Source organism: Cetorhinus maximus, chromosome 11 (genome assembly GCF_964194155.1).
Source record: "Cetorhinus maximus chromosome 11, sCetMax3.hap1.1, whole genome shotgun sequence".
In the NCBI taxonomy this organism is placed as follows: domain Eukaryota; kingdom Metazoa; phylum Chordata; class Chondrichthyes; order Lamniformes; family Cetorhinidae; genus Cetorhinus; species Cetorhinus maximus.
This window is the reverse complement of record NC_135889.1, coordinates 6,868,285-6,891,361: the sequence shown is the minus strand read 5'-3', so window position 1 is coordinate 6,891,361 and position 23,077 is coordinate 6,868,285. Positions and strand designations below refer to the sequence as shown.

At 42.9% G+C, this 23,077-nt stretch overlaps 1 protein-coding gene across 2 annotated transcripts in view; it reads right to left on the bottom strand.

The window, feature by feature from the left end:
- Window positions 1-2,802: 2,802 nt before the first annotated feature.
- raph1a (Ras association (RalGDS/AF-6) and pleckstrin homology domains 1a) overlaps window positions 2,803-23,077 on the bottom strand; it is a 146,776-nt gene continuing 126,501 nt past the window's right edge. For both annotated transcript variants that reach the window (XM_078551448.1, XM_078551449.1), the window contains exons 15-16: window positions 21,721-21,872; window positions 2,803-11,382 (exon numbers count right to left, since the gene is read on the bottom strand). In XM_078551448.1, coding sequence (XP_078407574.1) covers window positions 9,436-11,382; window positions 21,721-21,872 — 2,099 coding nt within the window. In that variant the 3' untranslated portion in view covers window positions 2,803-9,435. The remainder of the gene's footprint in view (window positions 11,383-21,720; window positions 21,873-23,077) is intronic.

The window sequence follows — 23,077 nt, the reverse complement described above, 5'->3', positions numbered from 1 at the left end:
GCAGGTTTAATAAATGATCTCGAGTAAAAGATCCCCTAGGAAACAGTGACCATAATATGGTAGAATTTAGCATTCAGTTTGAGAGTGAGAAACTTGGGTCAGAAACAACTGTGTTAAACTTAAATAAGGGTAATTACAATGGAATGAGGGCAGAGTTGGCTGGAGTGGACGGGGAAAGGAGTTTAGCAGCAAGGACGGTTGATGAACAATGGCAGATGTTTAAGAAAATAGTTCATGACTCTCAACAAAGATATATCCCAGTGGGGAAGAAGGATTCAAGGGGATAAACCAACCATGGTTAACCAAGGAAGTTAAGAACAGTATCAAATTGAAAGAAAAAACATACAATGTGGCAAAGATTAGTGGTAAGCCAGAGGATTGGGAAAGTTTTAAAAACCAGCAAAAGATGACCAAAAAAATAAGAGGGAGAAAATAAACTTTGAGTGTAAACTAGCAAGTAATATATAAAAAGGACAGTGAGAGCTTAAATATATAAAGAGGGGCCAAAGTGAAAATAGGCCCCTTAGAGAATGAAGCTGGGGAAATAACAGTGGGGAACCAGGAAATGGCAGAGGAGTTGAATAAATACTTTGCTTCAGTCTTCACAGTAGAAGATACCAATAGCACTCCAAAAATACTAAATAATCAAGGGGCAAAAGCGGGGGAGGAAATAAATACAATAACTATCACTTGAGAAAAAGTACTGGGGAAACTAATGGGGCTAAAGGCTGATAACTCCCCTGGACCTGATGGGTTTCATCCTAAAATATTAAAGGAAGTAGCTACAGAGATAGTGAATGCTATCTTTGGAGAATCCTTAGATTCTGAAAAAGTCCCAAAGGATTGGAGAACGGCCAGTGTAACACCCTTATTCAAAAAGGGAGACAAAAAACAGGTAACTATAGGCCAGTTAGCTTAACATCTGTAATTGGGAAAATGTTTTGGAGTTTATTATAAAGGATGTAATAGCAGAGCATTTAGAAATACATAATCTAACCAAGCAGACTAACAAATTTATTAGAATTCTTTGAGGAGGTAACAAGTAGGATAGATAAAGGGAAATCAGTAGACATAATATATTAGGATTTCTAAAAGGTGTTCAATAAGGTACTGCACATCAGACTACTCAAGATAACAGTCCATGCTGTTGGGGGTAGTATATTAGCATGGATAGAGGGTTGGCTAACTAATAAGAAAGCAGAGTTGGGATAAAGGATGCATTTTCAGGATGGCAACCTGTAACTAGTGGAGTGCCACAGGGATCAGTGCTGGGGCCTCAATTATTTACAATATATTGACTTAGATGAGGGAAGTGAATGTACTATCACCAAGTTTGCGGATGACACAAATAGGTGGGAAGGCAAGTGGTGAGGATGACACAAGGAGTCTACGGAGGGATATAGACAGGTTAAGCGAGTGGGCAAAAACTTGGCAGATGGAATATAACGTGGGAAAATGTGAGGTTATGCACTTTGGCAGGAAGAATAGAGGAGCTGAATATTATTTAAATGGAGAAAGACTGCAGAAGGCTGCAGCATAGAGGGATTTGGGAATCCTTGTGAATGAATCCCAAAAAGCTAACATACAAGGTCAACAGGTAATAGGGAAGGCAAATGGAATGTTGGCCTCTATTTCAAAGGGAATGGAGCATAAAAATAAGGAAGTCTTGCTAAAACTATACAAGGCACTAGTTAGACCACACGTGGAATACTGTGAACAGTTTTGGTTCTCTTATCTAAGGAAAGATATACTAGCATTGGAGGCAGTCCAGAGAAGGTTCACAAGGTTGATCCCAGGTATGGAGGGATTTTCTTATGAGGAGAGGTTGGGCCTGTACTCATTAGAATTTAGAAGAATGAGAGGTGACCTTATTGAAACATATAAGATTCTTAGGGGGCTTGACAGGGTCGATGCTGAGAGGTTGTTCCCCTTGTCTCAGACCAGAGGGCATAATCTCAGAATAAGGGGACACCCATTTAAAACAGTGATGAGAAATTTCTTCTCTCAGTGGGTAGTGAATCTGTGGAATTCTTTACCACAGAGGGCTGTAGAGACTGGGTAGTTAAGTATATTCAAGGCTGAGACAGACAGATTTTTAATCAGTAAGGGAATCAAGGGTTACAGGGAAAAGGCAGGAAAGTGGAGTTGAGGATTATCAGATCAGCCATGATCTGAATTAATAGCGGAGCAGACTCGATGCGCTGAATGGCCTACTTCTGCTCCTACGTCTTGTGGTCTTATCATCACATTGATTAGGAGAGGTTGATTTTTTCACCCTTTGGCCGAGGAATCCTGAGGCTAGTTCAAGTACATTTATTACTATCATGACTGAGATCAGAGGCTTGTGGAATATATGGCCTCATTTGTACAAGAACTTAGGGTATGGTATGAATTTGTTTTTGAAGTAGGTAAAGACTAGTTGGAGCTGGTGTTAAGGTTCATTTATAGCTTCAGGGCATGAATGCAATATAACTGCTCCTGCCGCACACAGCAGTGAGAGAAGCATTTGCTTGTTGGTAGACTCAGTCTATTTTCTCTGAATTGTTACGTTCATAGTCATTGAAGTTATTATTATAAAACACTCTAAAAAGCCAAGTCCAAATAAGAATATAACATATGGAGTATTCTGGGAGGGTGGAAACATTTCCTTCCCAGTGGATCAATGCTGCAGCATTACCTCTCCCAGGGGCTGGTGAAGCAAGCCAGGATTAACCACTTTTCATCGTGATCCAACAAATTCCACGCAGAAACGTGTCCGATATGTTAGTGTGACTGAGACTACACAGAACAAGAGGTCCACACTTAACTTGAAATCAATTTATTGTCATAAAAACTGTTATATGTTTGCCATGCATTAATTACAGTCTCCAGTATTAATACATTTCAGAGTTTACATTTTTTTTTAAAAAAAGGAACTTGCATATGTTCTTCTCTTAGAGTGAACATGAGGTGGAAGGGGTGAAAATTATATACAATATTACTCTCCAACTTTGACAGTGATCTTTCCCTTATGCCAGCCAGCCACTCCCAGAGTAGGGGTATGAGGATGGCCTTTAACCACATGCTACAGCATTTTTAGTCAGAGTGTGAGCCAACATTCTCTGCATTTAACCAGAAGCATTCAAAAACAACTTTACAGCAAAATTCAGCAACATATACCAAAACTAAACACAGAAACATGGCTTTCGACCCAACGTGACCATTTGAGATTGGCCGTGATATTTTTAGCCATCTCCAAACAGGTTACAGGCTGAGCCTTCACTTGCATCCAGTTTAAGGCAAAACATTCCCCAGTCCCCTGGAATGTCGCAGATACCAGCAAGAAGCTTTGTCCATACCATGAGATTTAGCAGTGAATTATGTATATCCAAGTCCTCTTATCTACATAATAACAACCCTCTCCTCCCCATCCCACACATGATGCTACATGATGGCACAACAGGTGATACAGGACAGAGCCCAGTATTAAGAATGGTTCCGTTTGCGTTCTTATGGTAATTATATCTGAACTACATTACACAAGGATGCTTCACAGCTTCCAAGAGGAGATATGCAGAAGCACCAGTGACACTGGTCCTTGACAGATTTGCAGTTCATGCTCCTCAGTTGAAAGGTTGGCCTGAATGATTCCTGATAGAAGTGATGGCATCAGAACAACACTCCCAGTCTGTGGATCCTGATCATAACGGAAAATTGAGCTGCTCTCCTAGATAACTGAACAGCCTGCGATCGTTACTGAATCTTAAACCAACACGAGGACAAGACACCCAAACAAAACGGAAAGATGCAGACAGAAGAGATCACTAAACTATGACAAACAGCACAAGACCACCCCAACCTCCTGCAATGACTGGGAACAGTACCTCAGCCATTTATTGATAGGGTCTCTCTCACTGCTTCGCCATTCCATGGCTAACTTACCGCTCCCAACAATGGCACAAAACAGGACATCGTGTTCAGTACCAAGCGTGTGCCTGTGAACTCTCTCTTCCAGCTCAAATCCAGTGCACCATTTATATTTCCAGCATCTACAATGGATTCTTTGGCTAAAAATAAATCATGTGTTTTTCTTTGGTACAAACTTTCCTTTCCTGGATTCACCCCTGTTCCCATCTCCCTTCCTCCCTCCAACCCTATTTCCACAACCATACCAGCACTGACTTTGAAAAGTCATCTGAGTTGAGAAAGGTCAATTGGCCCTTGAAGCCTCAGTGAAAAATCCTCAATGTTGCTTCATTCTGATATGATGAAAAGCGATTTATAACAAATCCAATTCAGATAGGGAGAAAACACATCAGGACCTTTAAACTTGTGTTACACTCAGCAGCTTGATAATCTGTAAATACCTTGCTGCCTATTCACTCATTGATATCTGTTCCAGTAGCGCACACTGATTCAAACTCTCAGTAGATTTTTTTTTTAGACCAACTGTGCAGTCGGTATTTGATGGTAGAGAGCAGACAATTCCCCCAATTCCGACACACTCTGGGGTTTCCTGAGGATACTGTTGGGAAGCAGAGGAAAATGCAGCTCCATGTGAAAGAACGAGGAGGAATGGCACTCATGTGGGGCTGGAGGGTCCTGTGCTTCACTGCCACTTCAGCATCAACAATAAAAACTATAAACACTGCTACTTTCATATCCATTCACAGGACTCTCAAAGGAAGTGCTGGGGACAGGATTTATCATTGGGATACGCCACTCAACACAGAGAATGCAAAAAGGTAGCAACAAAGGCATGCCAATGAAAATACGCAGTGTTCACACAAGCTTCCTATGCCTGACTACAGTTCCAGGCCTGAACCCTCACGGATGCAGTTTAAGCACTCAAGAAACACCATCCAGGACAAAGCAGTCCATTTTATTGGCATCCCATCCACCCACTTAAATATCAATGACCTTCAACGCAAAATGTTTGCAGTTTGTACAATTTACAGGATGCACTGCAGCAAATTGTCAAGCATCCTTTGGCAGCACCTCCCAAACCTGCAAACCTAGGACAATAGGGAAGCAGGTGCATGGGAATATTCCAAGATCCCCTCCAAGCCATACACCATCCTGACTTGAGAGATATGTTGCTGTTAATTCAACATGATTGTGTCAAAATCCTGGAACTCTTTAACAGCACTGTGGGAGTACCTTCACTGTACAGCCTACGAAGTTTCAAGGAGGCAGCTAACCTCCAAGGACAAGGGAGCATAAATGCTGGCTTTGTCAGTGACATCCACATCCTGAACAGGTCAAAGATACCAGGCAATTCAAATTGGGATATGATCCTTCCAATGTAAAAGAAAACAGATAACTCAGAGTGAAGAAAAAATAGTATAAATTGGGTCACAAATCTAATCACAAAATTCAAATGGGCCAATAAGAGAGTAAATGGGTAGGAATCTCCCAGTCAATGCCACTTTTAATAGAGTTATGCATAATGATTCATGGCCTGTACCAAAAACTATTTTTCATGATAGTTTCTTTAAGAGTTTCCAATTGAGAAGGAAATCCAACAAGCACAGCATCATTGTTATTTATTGGGTAACAAACACCCAGGATATTGGGAGGTTGATCATTGAATCCTGGCTGGATCATGCATAAACTGAAAGCTAGAGGACATGAGACAGAGAGACATGTACAAACAAGTGAATAAACTCGATTCATCTCAGATAATATGCACCTAACAAGCATATGTGAAGTACTTAAGGTCCACTTGTTGCACTTGGCTAAGGTGAATGTATTTTACAAACATCCACCTGCCCAGTGGATGCTTCATTTTGTACCAAACATCAAGTACTGCCGATTCTTCAAAACCCTACACTGAATTTCAGGACTTGGTCAGGTCTTTCACCAATAATCCAGCAGCTGACTCACTCAACATATTAACACAAGCTCAAGGAGTGCTGTAATGAATGAGAATACTCTGTACACGCAGGGTCTACGAAGTGAATGGGACTACTCTGTACGCGCATAATACATGTAGTGAATGTGACTACTCTTTACGCACACAGTACATGTAGTCAATGAGAATACTCTGTATGCACACAGTACATGTAGTAAATGTGAATAAAATACTCTGCGCACACAGAACATGTAGTTAATGGGAATACTCTGTACATGCGCAGTACATGTAGTGAATGGGAATAAAATACTCTGTGCACACTGTACATGTAGTGAATGTGAATAAAATACTTTGAGCACACAGTACATGTAGTGAATGGGAATACTCTGTACATGCGCAGTACATGTAGTGAATGGGAATAAAATACTCTGTGCATACAGTACATGTAGTGAATGGGAATACTCTGTACGTGCGCAGTACATGCAGTGAATAGGAATACTCAGTGCCCACACAGTCTATGTAGTGAATAGGTATACTCTGCACGTATACAGTACATGCAGTAAATGGAAATGCTCTGCGTGTACAAGGTACATGTAGTGAATGGGAATACTCTGCACACGTGACGGATGCAAAGAATGGGAATAGTCAGTACGCACATGGTCTCTGTAGAAAATAGGAATGTTCTGTCTACACACAGTATGTATCGTGAATGTATTACTCAATAGGTACCCAGGTGTATTATGATGAAAGGAAAGATATCACTAGGGTAGAGTACTGGTGGGTACAGGACTCCTGTCAATGGTTGGAGAAGGGACCAATGGTGAGGGAATTCAGTTATTTGGAGAGGCCAGAGGAGCTGTGATTCTTCTCCTTAGAACAGAGAGGTTTAAGCAGAGATTTCAAAATTATGAAGGGCTTTGATAAGAGTAAATAAGGTAAAACTGATTCCAGCAGCAGGATAACCAGAGGACTCAGATTTAAAGGTGACTGGCCAAAGTAAGTAGCGACAAAGTGAATTTTGCTTTCTGCAGTGAATGATGGTGATTTGGAATGCGCTGCCCAAAAGGGCAGCCGAAGCAGATTTAATAGTAACTTTCAAAAAGCAATTGGATATATACTTGAAATGGAAAAAAATTGTAAGGCTGTGGGGAAAGGGTAGGTGGGATTAATTGGATAGCTCTTTCAAGGAGCCGGTACTGGCACAATGGGCCAAACGGCCTCCTCGGTGTTGCAAGATTCCACAAAATTTTGTCTGATGTTGATAAAATACAATCTCACATTGAAATGATCGTTTAAACATAAGCAGCATTGCTGGTGCCCATCACTTCAGTAACTGTGACCCAACACAGATCACAAATGTCCTGCTGTGATGCTATGTACTTGCTTATTCACATATTACCTCTTCAGCCTTTCATTCCTACACATTTCAGGGTAGCTAAGTTCCTGTGCTGACAGATGAAACCTGCCTAAAAAAAATTGAGAAATTATTTCAATGAGATCTGTACGTCAGAGGTTACTGGTGAATCTTGCCAGAGGAGCCATGATAAGATTTTGCTTTTTTAAAAACACAGGGTTAAGTTGGGCAATTCCTTTCCAGAATATTGCTTTGCTGTCTACCTGCATTTGGATACCATTGACTGGTTGGTCACACAGCTTTAGACCAGTATTGTCATAAACAGAGCGCCATTTAAAAAAAAAAATAGATTTCCTTATGGTTTTTGACTCTTTGAACTAGCCGACATTTCCACATGGGAACATCCAGCTAACAAGTCTGGAAAGAAAATGCTGTCAGACTCAATCCTGACATTAGATCCTTTTTTCTTTAAACGTACAAGGCAATTTATTCACAGTCCTGCCATATCCTTACCTTCTCGCCAAGCAGCAACTCTTGCTGGGTTACCTGGGTGCTGTAAGTGGCTGGCCTTCAGTAAATGTCAGGAAAGAACTTTGACTTGGGTGGGGGGGGGAGGAGGAGGTGGTACGCCTCACAACCAAGATGACTTTGACTTCACTGGCAAACATTTTCTTGCAAGTGGGATCAGTTGTAGTAGCTTCCCTAGCGCAGGCCAACTGTATTACCCAGCCATAAACAAAAATACCTGGAAAAACTCAGCAGGTCTGACAGCATCTGCGGAGAGGAATGCAGTTGACGTTTCGAGTCCATATGACTCTTCATCAGAACTAAGGAAAAATAGAAATGTGGTGAAATATAAGCTGGTTGAGGGGGGTAGGACAGGTAGAGCTGGATAGGGGGCCAGTGATAGGTGGGGGCAAAGAAGAGATTGCCAAAGGTGTCATAGACAAAAGGTCAAAGGGGTATTGACGGTGGTGACATTATCTAAGGAATGTGCTAATGGGGACATTAAGGGATGCTGTCAGACCTGCTGAGTTTTTCCAGGTATTTTTGTTTTTGTCTTGATTTCCAGCATCCGCAGTATTTTGCTTGTATGTTGTATTACCCAGCCCATATCTGGCTGAGATGAACTCACTCAACAGAAAGCAAAAAATCAAACCCGGGACTGTCTTGCCTGTAGGGTTCAGCAGCAAACTATAAACTACACCATCAGTGGACACAAATAAGACAACTGTAATAGTAGTGAGGTTTGAAATCTTATTCTGTAACCTCTACATTTTAGCACCGTTCTGCACTCAGTCATCAAAAACTTCAACGTCTTAGCTCAATAAATTCCTTGAGTAACTCATGGATTGCTCTGCCTCATCCTTCCAAATAGCAGCTTAAAGTCTCCTGTAGCTCCAATGTTTACATGGATCAAAGCTTTATCCTGGAGAAGGTTCTGTCAGTTAACTGGCGACCCATTTAATTGCACTGAAATTGCGGTCCAAGCGTGGTTGAATAACTCTCAATCTGCTTTGCTATTAGACCTAAAATCTGCAACCAGCAGGCAACTGATCAATAGCTGCCAGCAGCACTTCCAAACCCTTAGATCACAGCATTCCATCTTTCTGTCCTGCACTCAAAACATCTGAGAGAATTCAGAAGCTTAGATCAGTCAGGATACTGTAGGATTTATTTCCACGAGGAACACTCAAATGTTGAAAACCAACAGAATGCAGGGCATGTGATAGTCCCTTTTCCAACTAATGCAGATGATATTTCTAGCCAGAGTTCCCTACAACAAAAAAAACTGCCAGTTATCACGTTGGGAAGGTACCAATTAAGAAGTCTTCCAATGACAAAGACAAAACTCTTTCAAATCAAATCACCGACATTTAATCTGATTAAGTGAGGAGGAAAATTTTCCTTTCCTCTAGGTCCACCTCTATTACCCCCCTCCCCCCCATAGTACTAACTGGGAAGTTTTCAGATGAACCACAAACCCCAGCACCCTACCCCAACACTAGGTCTCATTATATATCAAAGCATCTATATTTACACAAGTAGAGCAATTTGACTTTACAAGTGAAACACAACACTCCACTGATCCAAGGATGAGGATTCCTACTAAGAGTAATGTGATCTAATTGTGTTGGAAGATGTATGCAGCCAGAGTTTTAAGAAAGGCAATTAATGTATCGCTCTGAATACTGCAGATGATGAGTATATGGAGCAGCATGTAAACAGCACATAGGTGGCTGGTTCATCAACAGTCACTACTCAACTTGGTGTTGTCCCCCCGCTTGGGTGGAGCTGGAGGTGGTCCGCGCCGTAACGTTGCATAGCCTGAGATGTTGCCAGATGCGTACGCGCCGCTAGATTCCTGGTCAAAAAGCAATTCAGGAGGAGGGGGTGGAAGCACCATGTCATCCATGGTGGTGATGGGCTCTGCTTTGGATAGACGCGCAGAGGTTAGTGAGCTGTGTCGGGTGAAGGACTTTCTCTGCAGAGTCCTATTGAGGTCAGCCAGAAAATGAGGCTGCACGGACAAGGCTGGTTTAGGAGACACTGGCACTGGATTAATAGGAGGGGCCTGGTGTTCTGTAGACTCCCCTTGTGTCAAACGGGTGCTGTCGCTCCTCTTGGGAAGTACTGGAGGTGGCGCTTTCTTCATCGAAGACTTGGACCATGTTTGCGGCTGAGGGTTCACCACAGCTACTTTGGGTGGGACAGCATTGGAAAAACCAGGAACTGCCATCTCTATTGGAGGAGGGGGTAGAAGATCTAGATCCGGAGGAGGGGGTGGAAAATCCGAATCTGATGGAGGCGAGGGAAACTCGGAAATGGGCTCTTTGGAAGCAGCTGGAACTCCTGGCCCTCTGCTCGGTGGCCCTCCTGGTGGGAACATCAAGTTAACCGCAGCCAAATTTAATTTACCAGGCTTCGAAGGAGCAGGTGGTGAAGCAGTGGCATCCAATGCTGGAGATGCTAAAGGAACTGTTGCTTGTTCAAACTTATTGCTGAGAGCCTCCACGGGTTTTCTGGACTCCTTCGCATCTGAACAACTGGATCCTTTCATGCTGGAATGTCTCTGGGGTGTGGGAGGTGGCTTCTTACCACCTGGACTGGACGTTTTTTTAGGTTTTTTGACTGAAGCTGATTTGACTGGGGTGGGAGGAGGGGTGGGGTTCGGTGGGGGAGGTTGAGGCAGGCTGCTTTCAGGAGGTGGAGGGGGAAACTCAGGTGATGGGAGGGAACTAGGCTGCCATTTGGGTTTTGCTTTCACAGCTGGGGGTGATATGGGAGCTTGAAGTGAGGCTGGTGATGGCTTTGCAGTCGAGGGTGCAGCCGGAGGCTGGAACTGATTTATAGACTGCTTTACAATGGACACTGCAGGCGGTGGAGGAATGGGCATTTGGTCTGCAGTCCCAGCCAGCTGATTTGGTGTGGGTGTATGAGGGGAAGGAGGGAGGGAGGGTGGTGGGGGAGGCAGTGGGATCTGTGCAATCGAGAACTTAGGTGGTTTCATTGATGTTGGGGGAGGGGGAGGTGCTGGAGGGGGCTCCATTTGAACGACATTAGGCACTGCTGGTTTAGGAGCTGTTTGAGGTGGATGGCTTAGAGAGGCCCCGAATGGAGCCCCTATCTTTTTAGCGGCAGTACCCTGCAGTAGGGGTGGCAGAGGGGGAGGGGGAGGGGGAGGCGGAGGTGGAGGTGGTGGTGGGGAAGGAGCCAAGGGCTGGACAGGGGATAGAACATTTTGCTGTTGTAACTTCTGTGGTGGAGGTGGGGGTGTGAAGGCCGGCACCATGGGGGAAGGGCTGGGTGGTCCCGATTTCAACGCAGACAAAGCAGTGACTGCTTGAAGGGGTGGCAGGGGTGGCGGGGGTGGTGGGGTTGAGGGAAGTGGTGGAGGAACATACTGCCCGTCACCTTCTACCAGCAGCTGGGGCTTTACTAACTGTGAGGGCAGGGGTGGTGGGATGGCCTGTGGCCCCACAGGCAGTGTTACAATGGAAGCCTGTTTGCCTGGCTGCTGTCTGCTGATGGTGCTGTATTTGCTAAAGGGGGTTGCGGGTGGTGGAGGAGGAGGAGGGGGAGGTGGTGGTGGGGGAGGAGAGGGTTGTGGTGCTAAATGAGGCACATTGATCCTGGTCTGAGGGGAAGTGGGTGCTACAGATGAAGGGTAGGATCTGACTGAGTCCGTCCTGATCTGTAGAGAGAGAGAGAGAGAGAGAAAATAAATAGAAAAAAAGTTATCAGAATCCTCCACAGTACATCAGTTCATAGAGACCATCACCTTGGATATCAACCCTTTCCCCAACTAAATTTTTTAAATATAAGAGCAGCTGGAAGTTATCTAAATTGGTATAAGTCCTAACAAAAGGAAGATCTTCTACCCTCCTTCCATTTAGCTTCTGCTACTGCTCAGCTACATGTAGGGAAGTCACTCTACTTCACTGCATCAGTTAACAAAAGCAGCGAGCAGCTCAGTCAGAGAGTTCAATGATGACCAATGCAATTCCTCGTTCGTCTCCAGGTAGCCGGTTCAGCGGCTAGGATGCTACAACTGGCTTCCATGTCCTGGGACGGCAGGGGAGAAAAGCCAGGGCTCCCTTTCCTGATTCCCATCCAATAATACCAGACAAGAGCCATCTGTATGCCTTGAGTGAAGGCAATTCCAGGCTCAGGTTAGACTGTGGTGCCACCTACAGTTCAGCCTGTTGACATTCATTGGCTAGCGCAAGTAAAGGGTGGCTCAGTTCACTAACCCAAATGAGCCAGGGTTGGGAAAAATAAAAATAACATTTTCACGAGTACAATAATGAAGCTCTGCTCTGTCGAAGGATAGAAAGTTGCACCCAAAACCCACTGAGCTGCTCAAGGATTTGAAGTTACATCATTAGCAACAAAGGCCAGTCAGGACAAATTCATTTACGGACCATCTGAGAACTTGCAATCAAACGTTTAGGAAGACGCCCAGATTAGCAGCATTCAACCATATACATCCCCAGGTTAATCTAAAATATATTTGTGTGTTTCTTTCCTTGTTGAACGATTTAAATGTGTTGTTCATACTAACAAATGGATTTGTGATAAGTGGACACTAATGAATGTTTGCTCAGATTATTTATAATTCTTCTTGATGTGTGATTATTTTTGACTTTCAGATAAGGGGTCCATCAACATCACATAATGCAATGGACCCAACCTCCATTATAGCAGCTGCCAGAGCAATTCCTTCAGAAGAGTAACTTACTGACGCCTGTTGGGATCGCGACAGAAACTGCCCCAAACTCATTTCAAATCAGTATCTTATAGCCAGCAGAGAAAAGAGATTCTGATCCCATTAATCTGAGCTGGGTTTGAACAGAGGTAAGAGACCAGTGTCTATGACTCAGCACACTCCAGAGGGTGATCTTGTGAGCAAGACTTCTAACTTGGGAAAGTAGTGAAACCTCTAAATTTTGTAAATGTTACTTGCTGGGTTGCAACGAAGCATTGCCAGGATTCCCTGCAGAATGTCCCAAAATGGATTATTCCCTTTGTCAATTACATCATATTTTGATACTGCAATAGAATGTTCCACTCCAATGCACCTCCAGTACAAATGACAAACAGAATCATGTCCGACATGCAATTCAAAGTTGTGCTTCACACGGCGCTGTGTTAAGAGCTAATTACTCTGCTACCCTGAACAATGTTTGTAATTGAACAAGACAGCTGATCTGCTCACAGGCAATTTAAATTTATTTAGTTTGTTAATGGATTTTAAAAAGTTCAACCGCAGCCACACAGCTCCTTCAATGGTGCTGCTGGTTGAAGCAGCAAGAAACTGACCCACAACAGGAAGGCTCAAAGGTTTGGTTCCTAGTTTATACTGAGTTAGCTTATCTCATTCGGAAAGCTACAACTCCCAGATTTCCTTTGCTCCGCTACTGGCAGCCTTGTCTTCGGCTGCCTAGATCCTAAGCTCTAGAATTCCCTTCCTAAACTGTTTCTCTCCTTTAGGTGGCACCTTAAAATGAACCTGAGGGTCGGAAGTATAATCTCAAACAAAAACGATCAAAAGCTGTGTCAGTGTTCACAAGTGAGAGGGACAACGTGGGTATGGAAATCAGGCTGAAGGACTGTGATATAATTAAAGAAATTAGCATAGAAAGGGAGGAGGTTCTAAGCGGTCTCGCAGGCTTAAAACTAGATAAGTCTCCAGGCCTGGATGAAATGTATCCCAGGCTGTTGAGTGAGACGAGGGAGGAGATAGCAGGGGCGCTGGCAATAATTTTCAATACCTCTCTGGCCACAGGAGAGGTGCCAGAGGACTGGAGGACAGCCAATGTGGTACCTTAATTCAAGAAGGGAGGAAGGGATAATCAGAGAACTACAGGCCAGTCAGTCTAACCTCAGTGGTGGGGAAACTGTTGAAAGTGATTCTGAGGGACAGAATCAATCTACACTTGGAGAGGCAGGGGTTAATCAAGGACAGTCAGCATGTTTTGTTAAGGGGAGGTCATGTCTGACCAATTTGATTGAATTTTCCGAAGAGGTAACCAGGTGTGTAAATGAGGGCAATGCATTTGACGTGGTCTACTTGGACTTCAGCAAGGTCCCGCATGGGAGACTGATAACGAAGGTAAGAGCCCATGGGATCCAAGGCAATTTGGCAAATTGGATCCAGAATTGGCTGAGTGGCAGGAAGCAGAGGGTGATGGTCGAGGGGCGTTTTTGTGACTGGATGCCTGTGTCCAGTGGGGTTCCACAGGAATCGGTGTTGGGTCCCTTGCTGTTTGTGGTATATATAAACGATTTAGACTTGAATGTAGGAGGGTTGATCAGTAAGTTCGCAGATGACACGAAAATTGATGGCGTGGTAAATAGTGAGGAGGATAGCCTTAGATTACAGGAGGATATAGACAGGCTGGTCAGATGGGCTGATCAGTGGCAAATGGAATTTAATCCGGAAAAGTGTGAGGTGATGCGCTTGGGCAGGACAAATAAGGCACAGGAATACACGATGAATGGTAGGGCCCTGGGAAGTACTGAGGATCAGAAGGAATTTGGTGTGCATGTCCACCGGTCCCTTAAAGTAGTGGGACAGGTGGTTAAGAAGGCATATGGGATACTTTCCTTTATTAGCCGAGGCTTAGAATATAACAGCAGGGAGGTTATGCTGGAACTGTATAAAACGCTGGTTAAAATTGTATAAAAAGCTAGAGTATTGTGTGCAGTTCTGGAATCTGCATTATAGAAAGGATGTGATTGCACTGGAGAGAGTGCAGAGGAGATTTACCAGGATGTTGCCTGGGCTGGAGAGTTTTAATTATGAGGAGAGATTGGATAGACTGGGGTTATTTTCCCTGGAGCAGAGGAGATTGAGAGAGGACATGATTAAGGTGTATAAAATTATGAGGGGCATAGATAGAGTAGATAGGAAGGAACTTTTCCCCTAGGTGGAGGGACCAATAACCAGGGGGCATAGATTTAAGGTAAGGGGCAGGAGGTTTAGACAGGATGTGAGGAAGAATTTTTTCATCCAGAGGGTGGTGGGAATCTGGAACTTACTGCCTGAAAGGGTGGTAGAGGCAGAAACCCTCATAACATTTAAGTAGTATTTGGATGTGCACTTGCGGTGCCATGGCATACAAGGATATGGGCCTGGTGCTGGAAAATGGGATTAGGATAGTTAGGTACTTGTTTGACCAGCGCAGACTCGATGGGCCGAAGGGTCTTTTTTGTGTGCTGTAGATCTCTATGAGTAACATGGTTTTCCTCCATTGCTGGATCCATGTAAGTATTAGAGGCATCCAGCTGGGACGTGTGATGGATGGTACGAGTTGGATAGCATGAGTTTTATCTGATTTATCCTTAAAGTCAGGGAGAAATTTAGAAAATTTTCTTCTGGAGGTTAAAAGATTTGGGTACCAATACAGAATTGCTATTACCCGAAAGGAACAATTCAATGAGCATCTTCTCATTATAAGTTTATTTCTCATCTCTTTTCCAGGCTGACAGTTTCTGGGAAATGGGTTCCACAGGCACCAACAGCACTTCTCCACCTCACCCATGCTTGACCGTAGTCAGTGAGTGTGGACAGGCTTGCCACTACATCAGGGATCACAGCTGAACCCCATTATGTCCTCACTAACATTCACTTTTCAGTAATTAGATAATGTTTGAGGATAGGAAGATACTATTAAGGAAGATAGTAGCAAACTGTAGAAAGACAGACAAAATGGACAGACATATGGCAGATGAAATTTAATGCAGAGAAGTGTGAAGTTACACATTTCAGAAGGAAGATTGAGGAGTAGCAATATAAACTAAATGGTACAGCTTTAAAAAGGGGTGCAGGAACAGAAGAGACCTTGAGGCATACACAAGTCTTTTAAGGTGGCAGAACAAGTTTATAAAGCTGTTCAAAAAACATAAGGATCCTTGGTGTTATAATTTGAGGCATAGCATACAAAAGCGAGTAAGTTATAGTAAACGGCTGGTTAGACATCAGTAGAGTATAGACTTCAGTTAGAATATTGTGTCCAATTCTGGGCATCGTACTTTACAAAAGATGTCAAGGCCTTAAAGAGAAGATTTACCAGAATGGTACCAGGGATGAGAGCATTCAATTATTTGGAGAGATTGGAGATGCTGGGGTTGTTCTCTTGGGAACCAAGGTTAACTGGAGATCTAATAGGTGTGTTTAAAATTATATGTCGTTTTTATTAGAAAGTAGATATAGAGAAACTTCTCCATTTGCAGGACCGTCAGCAGCCAGAGGACACAGGCTTTTGATAATTAGCAAAAAACAGGCTTGTGATCTGGAATGTACTGTCTGAAAAAGAGTGGTGGAAGCAGATTTAGTAGTAACTTTCGAATGTAAATTGTATCGAGACGTAAGGTGTAAGAATTTGCAGGTCGAGAGCGAAAGAGTGGGTCTAATTCTTTCAGTTGGGCTGAATGGCCTTCTTTTGTGCTGTGCTATTTTACAGCAGCCCTGGCTGATTTTCCCCTTCGTAGGCTAAGGGATGTGCAATCTAAATGTTCCACCTCTACTGTCACCTCATGGGCTCAACCTGAGTCCTTTCTCATCTGCTTCATTCAATTCTGCAGTGGACAGAGCATTTTCCGAAGGTACCACTTTCAGGCTGTCAGCATTGCACAAACTCCAGGTTTGACATGTCATTTGTGAGCCACAACATCATGCAGTTAATTCTCTCAAAAACAAAATGCTTCTGAGACAAGAACTTTATATAGCACATTTAACATAGTAAATCACAGGAGTGTTATCAAACATAATGTGAATCAAGCCACATAGACGATATAGATAAATTGAGTGAGTGGGCAAAAATCTGGCAGATGAAGTATAATGTGGGAAAATGTGAAGTCATTCACTTTGGCAAGAAGAATAAAAAAGCAGAGTATTATTTAAACGGAGAATGACCGCAGAATTATGAGGTGCACAGGGATCTAGGTGTTCTTGTGCATGGGTCACAAAAAGTTAGTATGCAGGTACAGCATGTAATCAGGAAGGCTAATGGGATGCTATCCTTTATTACGAGAGGAACTGAACATAAAAGTAAGGATGTTATGCTTGAGTTATACAGGGCATTAGTGAGACCACATCTCGAATACTCTGTGCAGTTTTGGTCTCCTTATTTAAGGAAGGATGTAAATGCGTTGGAGATGGTGGGCTTGTTTCCACTGGAGTTTAGAAGAGTGAGGGGTGACGATTGAAGTATAAAAGATCCTGAATGGTCTTGACAAGGTGGATGTGGAAAGGATGCTTCCTCTTGTGGGTGAGTCCAGAACTAGGGGCCATGCTTTTAAAATTAGGGGTCATCCTTTTAGGACAGAGATGAGGACAAATTTTTTCTCGCAGAAGGTTGTGCGACTTTAGAACAGTGCCTCAGGTGGCGGTGGAGGCAGGGTCACTGAACATTTTTAAGGCAGAGGTAGATTGATTCCCTTGCCTAACAAGAATCTAAGGCTAAAAACAAAAAGCTAAAAGCTACTGCAGATGCTGGAAATCCAAAACAAAAACAGAATTACCTGGAAAAACTCAGCAAGTCTGGCAGCATCGGCGGAGAAGAAATCAGTTAACGTTTCGAGCCTTCATGGCCCTTCGGCAGAACTGGAGCCAAAGGCTATCGGGGTAGATGGCAATGTGGAAATCGAAACACAAGAAGATCAGCCATGATCTTATTGAATGGCAAGGCAGGCTGGAGGGGCCAAATGGCCTACTCGTGCTCCTATTTCGGATGTCCTTATACTAGATTAGGGCAGATGACCAAAAGTTTGGTCAAAGAAGTAAGTTTAAGGCGGCTGAGAGGAGATTTAATACAGGATTCAAAATCATGAGGGGGTCTGGACAGAGTAGTTAGGGAGAAACTGTTCCCACTCGTGAAGAGATCGAGAACAAGAGGACACAGACTTAAAGTAATTTGAAGAAGCAAATGCAATATGACAAAATACTTTTTCACACAGCAAGTGGTTACAGTCTGAATCCACTGCCTGAGAGTGTGGAGGCACAATCGAGGCATTCGAAAGGGAATTAGACTGTTATCTGAAAAGGAAGAGTGTGTAGGGTTAAGGGAATAAGGCAGGTGAATGGCACTAAGTGAATTGCTCATCCAGAGAGCCAGTGCAGACACGATAGGCCGAATGGCCTCCTTCTGTGCTGTAATTTAAGACAGAATCTGTGATTCTGTCTTAAAGGAGGAAAGTGAGATAGAGAGGTGGATAAGTTAAGGAAGGGAATTCTGCAGCTTAGGGCCCAGCTAGGTACAGCCAACATTGGTGAATCGATTAAAATTGTGGATGTGCAAGAGGCCAGAGTTAGAGAAGGGCAGATGTCTTGGAAGGTTGTAGAACTGGAGGTTGAGGCAAAACTTAACCAGGAGCCAATGTAGGTCAGTAAGTAAAGGGTGATGCGTGAATTTGGCTTGATGAGAGTTGGGATACAGGCAGCAGAACTTTGGATGACTTTACATTTATGGAGGGTGGAAAATGGGAGGCCGACCAGGCGTTCATTAGAATAATCAAGGCCTAGAGGTAGCAAAGGCATGGATGAGGGTTTGAGCATCAGATAAGCTGAGGCAGTTGGTTGATGTTATTATTGTGGAAATAGGCAGTCTTAGTGCAGATGTGTGGTCGGAAACTCAATTTGCAAACGCTCTGGTGCAGCCTGAGAGAGAAAGTTATACAGGCCACAGGATTGATCACCTGGCACAGATGTCCTGTTCTACCTTGTCTTTTCTCCCTGCAACCCCAGGTGTCTCATGTTTTTCTTTCTATGGCTTACTGCACACTTCTTTCTCTTGCTTATCACATCCTACTTAGCTGTAGGATTTCCAAGTTTTCTTTTCCCTTTTCTCCTTGTGTGGGAATAGAATCAAGTCACAGTGGAAGCATGGTTATCCCACTATAGTGGCAGCTGTCAATTAAAAAGGGCTCATACCCTTCACTGAAGGCTTTGACTACTGCTAATAATGTCAGGGTTATTCTCGGACTCTGGAGAAACACCAGGAAATATATACACAAAGGACACACACACGCACACACACACTCTCTCTTCAGGAGGGAGGACACAAAGCTGCAAACATTAGCAGTAATTTGGCCTCTGCTTTATATGGACAATGTGACAGCACTCTGAATCTCTCAGCTGAATCAGAAGACTATGCGATCACTTAGTTCAGCCTCATCTCCTTACAAGGATGAAATTTTGAAAACTTGAGCTTCGTGTCACTTAGCCACTGGTTTTCAATTTAATTTGTCTTCTCTCTTCACCATTGGCGGTATCTACAGGTTTCCATTTGAGGTCTCAACAAAAACACCGAGCTGAAGGACTGGGCGCACAGGCAAGCATGCCTGTGAGGTTTCTGAACCATTAGATCATCAGCATAAACCCATTGCCTCCCGCTGATGTGGAAAAATTCACATTCTGCTTGTCAGGATGAGCGCTGGAAGGGGTGCAGCACAGATTGACCAGAATGATTCTAGAGTTTAAAAGGCTAAATAATGAGGACAGGTTGCCTATATTGGGCTTATATACAGAAGTTTAAGGGGTGATCTAATTAAGATGTTGAAGATGATCAAAAGGAGTTGAGAGGGTGGATAGAAACAATTTCATCTGGTAGGAAGTGCAAAACAAGGGCTAACAGAATCTTAAAATTAGAACAAGGCCATTCAGGAGTAAAGTCAGAAAACACCACTTCACACAAAGGGGAGTGGAAATCCATTAAAAGTTGCTGAGGTTAGGTTAGTTGTAAATTTCAAAACGGATTGATAGCTTTTTAATCAGGGTATTAATGAACATGGAGCCAGGTAAATGGAGTTAAATGCAGATCAGAGATGGTCTAATGGAATGCGGAATGGACTCAAGAGGTTGAGTAGTCTACTCCTGTTCCTATGTTCCTCAGATTCTGGAGTTCTTTCAGCTAATTCAACGTTCATTGAGTGCTGCCACTTTACACTTGTCAGTCAGTGTCAAACTTCATCCGGAATTGTTCCACCCGCTACTATTTTGTTCAATTATCTAATGAGAAAGGACATTTTCTCAATGGATAATTGAAAAACAGTTAACAGAAATCCTGATCAATACCAAACAACTCCTCTCAAATTCTGAGTTGAGCTGGATTGTAAAAATATTACCTATGGTGCATCAAGGCTGAAAATAAGCAGCACAAGAACCTCCCTACCAACCAAATCCACACTGAAAACGCAAATGCTTAGGGAAGCAGGAAGCACTTTTTGGTAAGTAAATGCTAACATAGCATATCTTAAGTGTGTTATTGTTCACTTGCTACAAACTACGGTAAGAATCAGTCCACTGATTGAAAAATCAATGTATTGTGCTCAGCTACTGCACGAAAGAGCAGTTAGAATAATTTTGACTAAATCATCAGTCTTTCACAGATTATCCACCAGAGGGAAGAATTTCACCTACCCCACAAAGAAACTATCAGGTTCAGAAAGGAAAGGAACAGCTTGAACAGAGGGTGGGAGGAATTTCCTAATTTGCACCACTCAAACTGAACGCATGCTAAGTCAGCTAAGTAGCAGCTCTGATGGTATCTACAGAACTGTGCCCTAATTATACCACATTGCCTCATTGACCAATGAGCTAAGATCTGAGGGATAAGGTGATTCAACAGGGAAGGTTGCCATTTGAGATTAGCACCAAGGTTACAGCAACAAAATGGCCAAACAAGCACATTCCCCAAGTTTCAAATCAAGATGGTGGGACATGCCCCACTTGTTAACCTATTTTCTGCAGCTTTGTTAGCTCACCGATAAGGCATTCAATAAGGTGCCACATCAAAGGTTACTTCACAAAATAAGAGCTCATGGTGTAGGGGGTAACATATTAGCATAGATGGAGGATTGGTTAGCTAACAGGAAGCAGAGAGTAGGGATAAATGGGTCATTTGTAGGTTGGCAAGCTGTAGGTTGGAGTGCCACAGGGATCAATGCTGGGACCCAAATTATTTACAATTTATATCAATGACTTGGATGAAGGGACTGAATGTATGGTTGCTAAATTTGCTGATGACAAAGATAGGTAGGAAAGTAAGTTGTCAAGAGAACAGAGTCTACAAAGGGATTGGGATAAGTTAAGTGAGTGGTTAAGAATTTGGCAGATGGAGTATAATGTGGGAAAATATGAGCTTGTCCACTTTGGCAGGAAGAATTTTAAAAAGCAGCATATTATTTAAATGGAGAGAGATTGCAGAACTCTACAGTAAGCGGGATCTGGGTATCCTGGTACATGAAACACAAGTTAATATACAGATACAGCAAATGATTAGGAAGGCAAACAGAATGTTGACTCTTATTGCAAGGGGAATAGAGTATAAAAGTAGGGAAATGTTGCTATAGCTATACAGGGCCTTTTTGAAACCGCATGTGGAGTAGTGTACAGTTTTGGTCTCCTAACTAAAGGATATAATCGCAGTAGAAGCAGTTCAAAGAAGATACACGCAACTGATTTCTAAGATGAAGGGGCTAGCTTATGAGAAAAGGTTGAACAGGTTGGGCCTATACCCATTAGAGTTTAGAAGAATGAGAGATGATCTTAAAAAAACATAATATCCCGAGGAGACTTGACAGGGTGGATGCTGAGAGGATGTTTCCCCTTGTGGATGAGTCTAGAACTAGGGCAAACAATTTAAAAATTAGGGGTCTCCCATTTAAGACCAAGATGAGGAGAATTTTTTTCTCTGAGGGTCACTGCTCCGTGGAATTCTCTTCCCCAGGGACTTAAGAAGGCTGGGCCATTGAATATATTTGAGACGGAGTTAGATAGATTTTTGATCGACAGAAGAGTCGAGGGATATGGGGGTGCAGAGAGGAAAGTGGAGCTGAGGCCATAATCAAATCAGCCTTGATCTTATCAAATGGCAGAAGCAGGCTCGAGGGGCAGAATGGGCTACTCCTGCTCCTAATTCTTGTGTAAACCAGTGATGAGGTATACAGGCAGGCTCATCATTAGGGTAAGAGGTGAAGCTGGATGGTTTTCTTTGTGCATCAAGAGGATACATTTTCTTTCTCTTACCTTGGAATGCTGTTGCTGCTCCTCCAGTTGTGTACCTCTTTTCCAAGCCTCTGAGAAAATGGAGCTGACGATACTTTGGGAGCGAACATGACCCGTAGACTGCAAGTCAGAAACACCACTGTCTGACTGGTTTGAATGGTTCGAGTGGGATTCTGCACAAACAGAGCAGGTGAAGGTGAATCCCATGCATCAAATTACAGGTCTAGACTTCCTAGTGTGCAAAATGCTCAGTTTTGGATTAAACACTATGTACGCTTAAAATCTGACAAACAACAAAATACTGCAAATACACAGGTCAGTCAACATCTGGAAAAAAAAAACAAGGGGTTAACATTTCGAATGAAGATTCTTTGGATTATGAATTCTGATAAAGAGTCCTCAACCAAGCATTAACCTTTTCAAGTGTTAAAAGACATGCTATATATTTTGTTAACTTTATCTTCACTCTCTTTTCATGGGATTTTTATTTCCTGACAGGAAAGTTCAGCCTTAAAGAAATCTAATTTTCTACTGAGCACATTGATGAAATTCAGCAAACGTTCGTTTCTGTCAAATCTGGTTGCAAGTGCTTTGATATTTCCTTTCAGAATTAAAATCCACTTTGAACAAGATAAAGTAAATTTCAAAGCAGTTGCACCCTAAATCTGACAGAAATAAAAGGTTACCGAACTCCTGTTCCTTCCTGATACTGTTGTAAAGTTTGAGGATCTCTGACTATCGCAACCATGGCAACACTTTTTCTCTCATTTCCTTCTACTTTCTCCACCCCCTCTGGTAAACTTGCACAAGAACAAACCACACTACAAGAAAAGGTTGTGCAAATGTAGTGCATCAAGCCCTTTCTGTCCAAGGTACTTGTATGAACACACTATATCAAATCCCTTCCCTCCAATTTACTATGCACAGAAGCATTTAATGGGCCTCACTCAATCCATTTCAAAATTCACAAGGTGATTTAAACCAGGATTTTATAAAATACGCCCTCCAAATATTTGTCATGTACAGAATACCAAGTATTTCCCAAGTCACTTAATCAACTCATTCTATATTTATCTATAAAACCCCCAATCCCGCATCTTGCCAAATCAGCTATTAACTTGTTTTGATTTGTAAATTCTAAGTCTTAATTTAACTGGTTAATGATAGCCTCTCACTGAGCAGACACTTCCAGACACTTCCAATGCATGAACAAGTGACCCAAATCTTTTTTCCTTTTTCACTCATCAATAGGCATCCACCTATGATATATACCCACAGTCCTTGCTCCTGTACCAACTTGCATTACTGTACACTTCTCCACATTAGCCATCATTCTCATCCTTCAGCTTCAGGTCTATCTGAATCTGCTCTCTCTTCA